At 37.6% G+C, this 13633-nt stretch overlaps 2 protein-coding genes across 3 annotated transcripts in view; one reads left to right on the top strand and one right to left on the bottom strand.

Moving 5' to 3' along the window:
- The window catches only part of LOC126367736 (uncharacterized), a 558664-nt gene that overhangs the window by 260236 nt on the left and 284795 nt on the right, over nucleotides 1–13633 (bottom strand). The gene's annotated exons all lie outside the window — the stretch shown is intronic.
- Nucleotides 1–13633, top strand: part of LOC126367837 (ras-related protein Rap-1) — a 55461-nt gene that overhangs the window by 28862 nt on the left and 12966 nt on the right. For both annotated transcript variants that reach the window (XM_050011607.1, XM_050011608.1), the window contains one exon: nucleotides 3461–3896. In XM_050011607.1, coding sequence (XP_049867564.1) covers nucleotides 3461–3896 — 436 coding nt within the window. The remainder of the gene's footprint in view (nucleotides 1–3460; nucleotides 3897–13633) is intronic.

Here is a 13633-nt window from a genome sequence, read left to right as displayed (position 1 = left end):
CACGTCTAAACGAAAATTTTCTTTGGAGTTTGTATGGAAATACTGATCTGTGACGTCATCAATAAAAGCGGTCAAACGTACCCATTGTTATTTAAGTTATAAATAGAATTCGAAAATAAGTCGATATAAATAAAATGAGATTGATTTGTGATTATCTTAGTCTGACTTCTATTTTGACTATAAATAATCATACTTCACCATATAATAAGGAATAGTATTACCTATAGGACAGCAACTCTCCGCTCCCCACCAGCAACTGAGCTAGGTTTACCTCACCCCCTCTCAGTTTTACTTTAGTCTTATCGTATGGCGTCAGATGTCACATACACAGATGCGCGTGTACGATAACGTCTATGAAGTGTCTGTGTCAAACGAGATTTTTCTATGAAGTGTCCAGGCGAGACGTTACAAATGACTCCTACATTTATTTTATGACTTCTTGATAACTTTAATTGTTACATTACATAACATATGTATAAGATGTCCTTTATCCTGAACTTTCATAGTAGGTAGTAGGTACTGTTGGATAGCATCGACTAACATTACTATGATAATAACGGCCGCAGTCCAGTGGTTGAGCGTCCCGAGTTCGAATCCCGGTGGGGACATATCACAAAAATCACTTTGTGATCCTTAGTTTGGTTAGGACATGACAGGCTGATCACCTGATTGTCCAAAAAGTAAGATGATCCGTGCTTCGGAAGGCACGTTAAGCCGTTGGTCCCGGTTACTACCTACTGATGTAAGTCATCATCATAAGCCCATAACGTCTCCACTGCTGGGGCACGGGCCTTCCCTATGGATGTATAGGGAAATCGGGCTTTAAACTATCACGCGGGCCCAGTGCGGATTGGTGGTCATTAACGCCTGCTAATGCAGCCGGGACCAACGGCTTAACGTGCCTTCCGAAGCACGGAGGAGCTAGAGATGAAAACTTTTTTTTTGTGGTCACCCGTCCTATAACCGGCCTTTACGATAGCTGCTTAACTTCAACAATCCCAGACCGAGCGCGTTTACCGCTTCGCCACCGAGCTCCTCATACCACTGATGTAAGTAAGTAGTCGTTACATGAGCCATGACACCAGGTTGGTAGGACTAGGGCCCTGTGCTGGGAGGTTTTCTGGCCACGTCTTTCCCTCAGCGTTACAGATTCCGATGTGGTAGTAGTTTTACAGCTAGTTACATAATATGTAATTTAATTATGTTTGACGTTCAAAAAGCGCTAACTTTGTAAGCCAATTTTGAAAAATAAATATTTTTGAATTTTTTTTTGTAATTCACCTCACAACCCACACGACAGAAGAAGTCTATGCTAGTGAACGTCACAACAATGGCTAATGTACCTTGACAAATCTAATTCATGACGCGCTTTGAAGCTATTATAATCACTAATTGTACTGAACTATACGTTCTGTTTATTAATACTTAACAAAAGCACCGTATGAGTTAAAAAAACTTCCATCATAAACTAGAGATTTCGCAGAAAGAGCTGTGTCAACATGGAAAAAGTTCCTAAACAAGTATCACATGAGTCAGGTACTCGTATAGTTATTGATCGCGGGGTATTTGCGATGTGATAACGCGGTGACATCCAGCCGATATCGGCGAATACTCAGATTAAATGTTCAGTGGAATGAATATGATTGTAAATACTGGAAAATATCTCTGCTTGTTTACCTAGTTCTCTTCTAGAATTGGAGTGTCAAGAAACTTACAATGCAGGACCTACTTAATAAGGTTATTGTTTTTTACCATCACTATCATCATAATTTAAGAGCCACGCTCTTGTCGGTGTAGCATTCTCCATGATACTTTTTTAGGGAAAAATAGGACAATAGTTTCCCTCTTGCCTTTCGCCCCGCAGTACTCTGTCTGACGCGAGTGGGATGGCGCGAAGAGTAGTCTATTTCAAAGGCATACTAGGACTCCTGTTCTCCGCCTTATTAACTAATTAAATCACTTAGTTTTGCTTACTTAACATACATTACACTGATCGGCAAAAAAATCGATTCAATTCGTTACGGGATTACTTTTATTTTTCACATTGTTTTCTTTACTATCTGTCAAATTTATGTTTTCCATCTTTTTATTTTTACTGGACCATTTATACTCCGCTCTCTCTAACTGCCCTATAAGCAACATGCAATCTTGTCCCTCTCAATGTTAATGTGTTTAACAGTCTCGAGACGATAAGGCGCACCAACCTGGTTGGCGGTGAAGCGGTCGGTAAGGTCGCATTGATTTGTATGTATTCCGCTGATGCCTAACACACGAACACCGCACGGCCGCGTGCACCGATATAAAATCCGAGTTGTGTGAGAATCGCCTAAGTCCCTGTTAAATAAATTCCTGCGACACTCTCCTTCCAATCGGCAGATAGCTTTTAAGGCTACTCGCATAAAGGTAAAAGACCTCATAAAAGTAAAATAAACAAAACGCTTACTTCTTACAACATGGCTTACGACTTAACGGCCTTAAAAGAAATTTAGTCAGATTAATCTGTAGATAAAAAGTACTTACAAAAGATTTATAGGCGTCAGTGTAAAATAATATCGGGATTGTGGTAGCCCAGTCGGGGGAACGCTCGACTCTGACTGTCAGGTCGCAGATTCGCATCCGCCAACACGACCAATGATTTTTTAATTCGTACGTGTCCGAACCATCTAAGGCTTCCTTGTATCTTTTACGCCATTACGCGATGGCGAAGCTTCACCGATACTACTATTATTTTACGGTAGTAAAACCATAATTGTTTGCTCGTTCCGTTTGTCAATTAGCTAAAATGTTTCCCGCGATAACAGTCGTGTACTATACCTATCTATCTAGCAACACGAATACATTAGCGAAATCGCCTATTTTCGCTTTGTTTTATCGGAAAAAAGCCGTAATATTTTCGAGGGCAAAAACGTTATTTGCATGATTATCGGCCCACAGTTTGAGTCAAATTTATTGGTCGATTTCGTTCCACGGCGACGTGAATTAGGTGTTTGGGTGCCTATGAAGACTTTTTATGTGTTTAGGCCGTTAAATAATCGAGTGAACGTTCGACTTTATAGACTGGTATTGTTTTTTTATTACGTGTTTCGACGTAACTTGGAAGGATAAACTTGAATTTTGTCGTATTCTTGTAGATAATAAAAATGAACGGCACAAACTGCCGTTATAATGAATTATTTATTGTACTTTTGTTCAACATTCAACAGGCTGTGTACTCATAGATGTAAAATAGATAGATATCTGGAAGTGCCTTTCTATTTTATTCTAAATAACGTATACCTACTTTTCAGCCTCACAACACCATGTCTATATAAGTACGTAGGTACTTAATTACAATAGGTATTTCATTTTTGTGCAATATGCCATCTAAACGTTAATCGTTCTCAAAGTCACGTCAAAAATGAATTTTATTATCAATGCTTCGTATCCTTAATAATTGTGAACCATTTTTCTTTGTCAACAGAGCGGAAAGAACCGAAGATACGGTATCAAGCAGCGGCAACCTCGCAAACGCTAACGCAGTCCGACACAAGATAGTGGTCCTCGGCGCCGCTAAAGTCGGCAAATCTTCCCTCATTTCTCAGTTCCTCTACAACACATTCTCAACCAAATACAAGAGAACTGTCGAAGAGATGCATCATGGTGACTTCAGCGTATCCGGAGTTAGACTCACCTTAGATATCCTTGACACTTCCGGAGCGTACGAATTCCCGGCAATGAGAGCGCTTTCAATGCAATCAGCTGATGCCTTTATACTAGTATACGATATAACCGATGCGGATAGCTTCTCAGAGGTGAGGCAACTGAGGGATCAGATTCATGAGACCAAGGAGAGCACGGCTGTGCCTATTGTCGTCGTCGGGAATAAAGTGGACTTGGCTGAAACTGGGGAGAGACAGGTTAGTTGCGAGTAAACAGTTAATTTATTAGGTACAATTAAAAGAATATATTATTTATTATTTACTTGCTTTTTATTGTGAGCCGTGGTACCGCAGTTGGTAGAACACTTGCCTCTCACATTGTGATCGCAGGTTTGAACCAAGCGCGGTCCTAAACCAATTGTCGAATTTGTTTTTGAATGATTATCGTGAGGAAACCCACATTCCCGAGAAATGCATTTTTGGAGGTAAGTGACCTAACCTGTGTTCGCGGGTTGGAAGGTCAGACAGGCAGTCGTTTCTGTACAAAACCGGACGTGTCAAATCTTCAGGTTAGGTAAGGGGACCCCGTGAAAAACAGGATAATGCTAGGGAGATTATTGATTTGCTTATTATTATTTATTGCACACAAACAAGCATAACACAAAAACTGAACGCATATTAGTTATCTTCTACTGAAAAACTCTGAGTATTAAATTCAAAAAATTCGCTTATTCATTGGGTTTTATGACAATACCGAAAATACATTGAGACAATCTTTGCCATACAGGAAAACAAGATAATAAATATTATATTAAGTATAAGTACTTCATCTGCCCACGGAGGGTGACGTTTGTTTTTTCATTGCTGTTGATCAAACCACTTTGACATCAAAGCGACATCATTCCATACTTCGTGTAACTGAAATACGATTTCCTTGGTGAACACTGATATCTATTTCATGACTGGCATTCCCAACAAAATATTATTCTCTTACCTCAAGTATGGCAAGACTTTCCCTTCTACTCCAGCACTTCAGGACGCCAATGCCGACCCCGCCGGCGTGGACGACAATTTCCCTCAATCAGCGCTTATCGCTATCGACCCATTAGGGTCCATTAATGATTTCAAACATTTTTCCGTTTACGTTACTGATATCTCAGATCGATTTAAAAAAATAAGAAAAGAAAGGAAAACATGAAACATTAGGACTAGGGCCCTGTTCTGGGAGGTTTTCTGGCCACGTCTCTCCCTCAGCATTACAGATTCCGATGTGGTAGTAGTTTTACAGCTAGTTACATAATATTTAATTTAATTTTTTTGACGTTCAAAAAGCACTAACTTTGTAAGCCAATTTTGAAATAAATATTTTTTTTGAACGCCTGATATGAATGCACAAGAGAAGACAAACTTCTATTTATATGCATTCATTGATATTCTACCGTATATTGCACATCAATGACAAAACTGCGCACGTACACTTTAATAACTTCCTAGAAGTTTAATGAATAATCAACCAGTCATTCACGACACCAAACATTTCAAGACCCCGATACCGACCCTTTTCGCTATCAACCCACTCGGGTCGATTAAATCTTTCAAATATTTTTCCTCTCAGACGACGCCCTAAACCGAGGGTCGTGCCCAACTGGGCACCCTCAGGCCTGTTGTCTTAAACGTTGTACTTTTGCCTTCAGCGCTCCCTATTTGTGCGGCCAAGTAGTTAATACCATCTACGGCAAATCTACAATAAGTCACGTCAAAAAAAACAACCAGATATGGAACTCATACACCTTTATTTCGAAGGCACGCCTCTACTTTCTTTTATTAATTTTTAACCGGGATAAAATTGGTGTACCCTAGTTAGGACACCTGGGACGAAACTAAACGGCGGTTAAAACCTTTTCTCGTGGCAAATAGTTTCCATAAATTATTAATGATGAGCCAAATTTTGTACCGGCTACCCTCTAGTGGATTGTACCTGCTTGACAAGTTTTAAGTAACTTGGTTATGTAGCAGGGGTCACACAATGTGTTACAGTTCCGTTGCGACGCCTAAGTAGTGTAATATTAACACACAATGAAGAAGAAAGTAAATGTGAAATAAAAGTAAGTAGTAGGTTATACTTTCTTTTATGCATCATAAAACCATAAAAGCATTATTATAAATATTGATCTATCAAAATATATTATTGTAAATAGGTAATACAGAAGAATAAATAGGTATTTGAACTTTTTAAATCCTAAGTGTACATTTCAGGGATTCAAGGTGTAATAAAAACCTCCCCAGCTCGGTTGACACTGTGTTACTATAGTAACATTATACATCATTGGTGTAACTACTTCATTTTAATAATTTCATAACAACATTATATGTGCAATGTAAAGTTTTGTGCAAGAAAATCTTTTTGATTTGATTTGATAGATCACAAAGATCTTTGTAGTGATAAGTGACTTCGTATTTGTATACAATGTGTTGAAAATTGAAATCGTAGCGTTGCGATAACGCAAGGGACAGGTAACGCCAATGAGGCTGCGTCTCTCAGGGGAAAACGTGGGTAAACGAATTACCTTATTAAAACCAATTACAAAACAAAACTTCGTTGCAACCCGAAATTTGTGCACGGTCCCTTTTGTTACCAAACAAAAAACAATCAAAATTAAATCATCATCAGCCCATTAACGTCCCCACTGCTGGGGCACGGGCCTTCCCTGTGGATGGATAGGGAGATCGGGCCTTAAACCACCACGCAGGCCCAGTGCGGATTGGTGGTTATTAACGACTGCTAATGCAGCCGGGACCAACGGCTTAACGTGCCTTCCGAAGCACGGAGGAGCTCGAGATGAAAACGTTTTTTTTTGTGGTCACCCATCCTATGACCGGCCTCTGCGAAAGTTGCTTTACTTCAACAATTGCAGACCGAGCGCGTTTACCGCTGCGCCACCGAGCTCCTCAAAAGCGAACCGAGCTCCTAAAAAAGTTAAATAAACTGTCTAAACACAAGTATTTTTCACAAGTATTCAATTGAATTTGAAGAGCGCGAACCTTTGTTCAAAATATTGTTTTAGACTTTGCCTTTCGAAGAGTACTTGACGAGCTTCCTCTATAACCCGATTGCATACCTGGGCCCTTATTAATCGCTCGCCTTCAACTCACATGCATCTCACATGCCATGTCTCACCTTGCAAATGACATGTTCTGATGTGCTACGTGAAATGGGTAATACAGTGAAACCTGGTTAAGTGAGACATCAAGGGACCTGCAATGTCTTTTCACTTATAGAGGTATTCCACTTACCCAGTGTCTCAGATATACAGGTATAAATAAATATCTGTCTCATTTACAGAGGGTTCCATTAATAGAGGTGAGAATACAGGTTATTTCAGTTATACAGGTGCGATCATTAAATAAAATAACGTGTTATGTATTTTTCAAATAAACATCTGTATGATAGTAAAGCGAAACTAAAAATGAAGGTAATTGAAGCTCAAAATTTGTACTTACGTACTTGGAATTACGTGTGGAATTTGTGGGTAGAATAAGAATGAGTAAACAACAATGTTATCTCAGTTACAGAGGTTTATGCATATAAAATTTACTCGCTGTCTCAGTTATAGAGGTAACTATGATGATAAATCGAAAGAACGAATCCCAGATATAGAGGCTTACCTCGTCCCACTAACAGATGTAATTCAGTGCCAAAGTGTTGGGACCTCAGCATGGGTTCCAGTTATGGAGGTTTCTCACTTATCCAGGTCCCACTTAACCAAGTTTCACTGTATATATATTATTATCGAACGTGAGGCTAGCGATTCAAAGGCCCCGGGCTATGTACTCTTACAGTGACTTTTGAATTGCGATTTTTCAAACGTCAAAAATCTTAATTTTCTCGGTTAGGAATGAAGGAATGAATTGCGTCCAGTCAACTATAAAAACAGATTTGGTTTGATCGTAGTGAAAAAGAGCAACAAGAAATTGATGCGATTCTGTAACTATGTTTCAGTATTTCACAGTCAGAATCATTTATTCAACGTAATTATCATGAACAAACTTGTTGAATCAATTTAACATTTTTGAATTATCATTTCGCAAGGCGCAAGCCTTAGATTTGTTTTCTGTTAAATTACAAAGACCTTCTGGTATTTTATTGTAAAATAAAACCCAGTAACATTCGACTATTATAACGATAACGACTGTTATAGATAACTTATCATACATAACATAGCACAACAAATACTCTATTGCACACTATACTATTGTAAGGTTCCCTGGAAAAGATTGCTATTTAGCAATAAGGCTGCCTATTGTACTCTTTTTATTTCTGTTTTGTATTCTGTATTTCCTGAGTTTGAGTATTTGTTGGGAACCTTAACATACATAACATACCAATGTTATGTATGTTAAGGTTCCCTGTAAGGGAATTGTAAGTGTACATTAATAAAGTATATATTTGATTTGATTAATAGATAACACCTGCACTATTACAGTCCTTCACGAAGCCACTGACAATGCCTTAAGCGTGGCCAATTATTGGTCAGCAAAAATTTAGAATCGATCGCCATCGACTCGCAAAGAACACTCACATTCACGTTGCATTCTAACTAGATAAGTACACGATTTCACCTGTCAAAGTGATTATAGTGATGCAAATCATCGATCGGAGTTCAAAAAATATCATGGAAGCGAATTTTTGTAATATTTCTATTTGGCTAATTAACAGTTGTAACGATATGACATAAGTGTGTCGGTTATGGTAGTTCATCATTTAACGATAATTATCCAATAGTTTTTTTTTTATTAATATCATTTTTGTTTTTTTTTTTTTTTTTTATAAAATAAGAATGCGATTTTTTAACTGTGTCTTATAATAATATAGGTCTTGTAATAGACCCGAAACACAGGCAGCCATGATTGAGCTTAGTGTAACGTCACATATCACAAAATAAGCAAAAACTACTAATTACTTTTACAAAATAAAAAATGTGCTTTTATTTCTGTTTTATTTGAGCCGCTAAAGGTCTCTAAATACCTTTAGCGGCTCAATAGTAACCCTGACACCAGGGTGGATGGGGTTGGTAGTCCACCTCACAACTCACACGATAGAAGAAGATTTCTGTAAATATTTTACAAGCTAAAAACGCTTAACAACATGTCTATTGCTCGTCAAGTTTATAAAATGGTTAGCAAAATCCGGTTTCTGCTCATCATACAAAAATTGTCGCGTGATTTAAATGATAAATTTCCCCAATCTGCGAAGCTGGCTCATTAATTTTGGCATATGACAGTTTTCAAGTATTAATACAGGAAGGAAGCAAGGAAATTGCTTGCAAATAACATATTTTACTTCGGTACCTACTGCGGTAATAAATTTGCAAAACGGATATTGGTATCATTAGTAAACTTAAAGTATTTAAAAAAACTTTCGAGTCATCTTCTATCGTATGGGTTGTGAGGTGGATTACCAACCTTATCAAGCCTGCTGTCAGGGTTACTATTGAGATCCAAAAGGCCCCTGACATGGCTCATGTAACGACTACTTACTTACATAAGTAAGTATTAACCGGGATCACCGGCTTAACGTGCCTTCCGAAGCACGGATCATCTTACTTTCGGACAATCAGGTGATCAGCCTGTAACCTAACCAAACTAGCAGCTAGCAAACCATGCTGTCCCTTTTTCGCTGTCTCTTTCATGCAGTCTCGCTCTAGTGGCAGCGTCCGCTACAATGTCTAAAGTTGACTTTGATTTATTATTCGACATGTAACATACAATATATTATGAATAAATAAATAAATATGAGTAGGTATATTCCTTCTAAAAGCAGTTTGTTTGTAAATAATTCCTTAATTTATTCAAAATAACTTAAGGTTAATTGATTTCGTACGTTGCTCAGAAATAGTAGGTATGGTAGGGAGATGAATATTAATTAATTGTTGTAAAAAGGTCGAGCTTGGAAGCCACGTGGGTGAGAATCAAAATCATTTATTCAGTATAATTATCATGGATAAACCCGTTGAAGGTTTGTTCAACATTTTAGTATATACGTCATTTCGCAATGTGTTATGGCTGAGGAGAAAAACTGACATGAAACTGCAACAGCAACACATCTTTAAGGGTGCCTTTCCACCAGAGATGTGCTATGCAGCTACGCTGCCAAGATTTATAAGCTGCGCTACGAAACTATGTGACCCTTTCCACCAATACTAAGCTACATAGCTTCCACAGCTTCGCACAGCTACATAGCTGTGCGAGGAATGAAATGCGCTGCGAAGATGCGCCTCCGCAAAGTAGCTGTGCTACGAGCTATGCTACGTATCGATAGTACTCTGCTCGGAACATAGCTAAAGTACGCATCCATAGCACACATCTATAGCACGCATCCGTCCATATAAAAACATAATTCTTAGTTGAATCCGTTTCCACTGGTGCTATGCTATGTGCACCAATGAATATGATTGGTGGATATCAAACGCATCCGTAGCATCGTAGCATAGCACATCTCTGGTGGAAAGGCACCCTTATGGTTAGGTTACAATTTATTTAATAACTAGAGGTAGTTACCTACTGATCTAAACTTCATATAATGCCGAGATCGAACAAATCTTTTTGAAGCTGTGGCTGTGTAGACCTTGTTTCTTGCACTTTATCACCACTGCGACCTATAAGATTTATTGTGATCGGTACCTTATGTTACAGTTCACCTTTAAACCCTGCTCTATCAGTACAGTGTAGTATTTGTTTAGGGGTGAGATGTTTGAGCGCATCTGGAGACCGAGAGATACCTAATATCGCCCTCAGGAATCCCCCAAATATGATACAGCGCTTGCTCATCAGGGGCTCACAATCCCCTAATATAATAATATTACTTTATGTAGCAGAGTTTTTTTATTAAGCATCACGAAAGTTTGAAATTCTTGTCAATCCTGGTTTTGCGGGATTTTTTAAAAGTGTTATCCACGTTAGTCAATTAACAAAATTCAGGTAAAAACGAGTAAACACCTAAATAGTATCGGGTAATGACCTCTAATAATAATGATAATAATAAAACACTTTATTGCACACAAAACAAGAAATTTACAGGATACCTATCTTATATACTTACACAAAGTTAATAAAATATATAACAGTCAAAGTAAAAACCTACACTAAAATACATCAAAATACACAAATATATAAAAAAAAACCATGTCATACGTCAAAAAGCGGAAAGCGACCCCGCCCGAACGTACCCATTATGCTTGCAGCGTTGCCTCTCTGGTCCGCAAGTGAAATACGCTGCGCGAGGAAAAAACCAGCTCGAGGATTCCTGCCTCCAACCCTTATACGGCGACCAACATCACGCACCAAAGCTTTGGCGTCAGCTATTTACAGGATAGACTTATTCTAAGGACGTCTGTTATTGTTAGATTTTTGTGCACCCCAGAAAGGTGGACTAATCCACAAATGTAACCGAATAAGACTGTCTGCGGGCACAAAATAAACGCGAACCACATATACAATCTTATTCTTATTAAATTTGAAAAGAAACATTCTTCTGCAAAACAAACGTTTATTCAAATGTAACCCGCTTGGCTCGTAATGTATTCATACATACATAGGTACATAATACATACACACATTTCTACATAACATATTGTCTGGTTTTCTTCTGCGTCATTCGCTTCTCAAACAACGGAATATTGAAAACTTGGATAATGGCACTTGCAACAGTGTTGAAATATCGGGAGTCTCATATCCCTATTTTACTGCGGTAAGAACCACACGGGTAGGTTAGGTTATTATGTGTTTTAATTAGCATTGATATACTTGTAATAATAACAAGTTAGTATCACGGTAGTGTGTTATATTACATTAACCATTTGGAACCAAATTAATTGATTTTTTGAAATGGAAGAAGCCAGAAAAGTCTTGAAGCAAATGAAATTCCATAGACTCTGCTTACCCATGTGGGAAGCAGGCGTGAGTTTATCTATGTATGCATTTGGAAACACTTCCGACTTTTCGATCAAATCGTGCTGTCAAATCAAAGCTGCAAAATTCAAAAGTTCACCTAATTAATTAATAAATTCAATTTACCTATTTTACTGAATATAATATTCATATAAATGCACACAACATTTCTATCTCGAAAATCAGATTTCAAAGCGGCACCATCTTATTGAGCTTTCATTTCAATTTAATAGCACTTTTCAGGCATCAAATCCGCTGTTCAAAGAGCAATATTTTATTAAAGGAAAAAAGAAGGATATATATCTGGCCATTCGTTTATTCAGGTATCATCACAAAGCTCCCTCCTAGCTTAGGGTTGCCATATCTACATAAACTCACGCCTATTTCCCACCGGGGTAAGCAGAGACTATAGAATTCCATTTGCTTCGATCCTGACACACTTCTCTTGCTCAATCAGATCAATATATTTTTCTCTTTATTACAAGGATTTCTTTCTTTTTATAAAACGCTAATTTAAAATATATATATTAAATATAAAATTGTAAATGCCTGGCTTGTCGCTTCAATTGATTTCTTCTAGTCAACCATTCCCGTATATATAGTAATGTAGTGTTGTCGATTTTGTTATATAGTTTTTAAAATTTTCATTCTTATTTTTTGATTAATTTTGTTTAATATTAAGTACTTATTATTATTATCTTTTTTTTGTATTTCTGGCTTAATATAGTTTCTAGTTATTTTTTCTTGTTTTTCCTATAAGTACCCTACAGGGTTCATTATGTGGCACTATAATATTATTTAAGTGTGCAATAAATACTTTGACTTTTTATATATACCTACGATATTAATTCCTTACGGGGACCGTAATACTAATGTTTCACAGTCTGTCTTACGTTGTTATGTCTTTTGAAACCTTTTAAATAGATTTTTACCGTGGATTTTTTTTTATATGTCCTGGATGCTACATTTCTGGTAGCCCTAAAGTAGTTTTGCCTAGCCGATACTGAAACTAGGTTTTATTTACGGAGTTGAATCCTCGGCGGAACAAAATTGAATTTCCGGTCGGCAGAGTGCAAAATATGTCCGAATGCTGGTCCGTTGGCCAGCGGGCATGGCTACCGCTACATGTGCATGGAAAGGGATGAAGTCCAGTTCAGTTCCGTCATTATACATTTTAATACTATGCCCATTTGGCTGATCAAAATAATTAAAGACATCCATAACATAATATAAGCTCATGACTATATCCTAATTGGGATAGTCACGGGTACAGTCATGGGCAATATCATGTACCCACTTTAGAACCCTGTCGCACTATCATATTTGACAATTAATGAGAGTTACGGTTTAATTTGTCAAAAAAGTTAATGTGACATGGTTTCAAAGTGTATACATATTAGTACTCGTGACCGTACCCACACCTAACCAAGCTTTCTGTTAGACCAACGTGACGTAACGCAGTCTATAATGTGCCAACTGTGTTAGTAATAATAAATTATTATAAAATGACACGTTACATTAAAGGGACTTTATTGATTTCTTTGTTATCTTCTTGAATAGTGCCGAGAAAGACCATTAGTAAACTAAAGGAATACACTGCACGTGCCCTTTGTCCCGAGCAACCAGCTTACACTTTTAGTGACCACTAATTAGTGTAATAACAAGAGTCTCATGTTCGCTAAAAAGAAAAGGTTGAATAATTCCTACACGGGCAGGATTTATACATAACATGAGCTTACGACGTTATCCCAATTAAGGTAACCAGAGGCACATTCATCACAATTTCACAAGATGAACTAAGTATTCACACCTCATCGAGCTTTCTGTTAGATCTTTTCGTAAGCACAAAAAATGTTGCTTATCGTTTGATAAGATCGCCTTCATCGCGTTGCTAAAACACACTTTTCATGGATTCAAAATGTCTGTATTAAACATTTTCCTCTTGTCACTAAATAATTTGCTGTAAGGTATAGATATGCACAGATTTAAAAGAAAGGCGTATTGCAGTTGCAGTTACTTGACATTTCTTCTCATTAGCCATAACATCT

The sequence above is a fragment of the Pectinophora gossypiella genome, chromosome 6, assembly GCF_024362695.1.
Source record: "Pectinophora gossypiella chromosome 6, ilPecGoss1.1, whole genome shotgun sequence".
NCBI classification, from domain to species: domain Eukaryota; kingdom Metazoa; phylum Arthropoda; class Insecta; order Lepidoptera; family Gelechiidae; genus Pectinophora; species Pectinophora gossypiella.
This window is presented reverse-complemented; position numbering and strand designations above follow the sequence as displayed.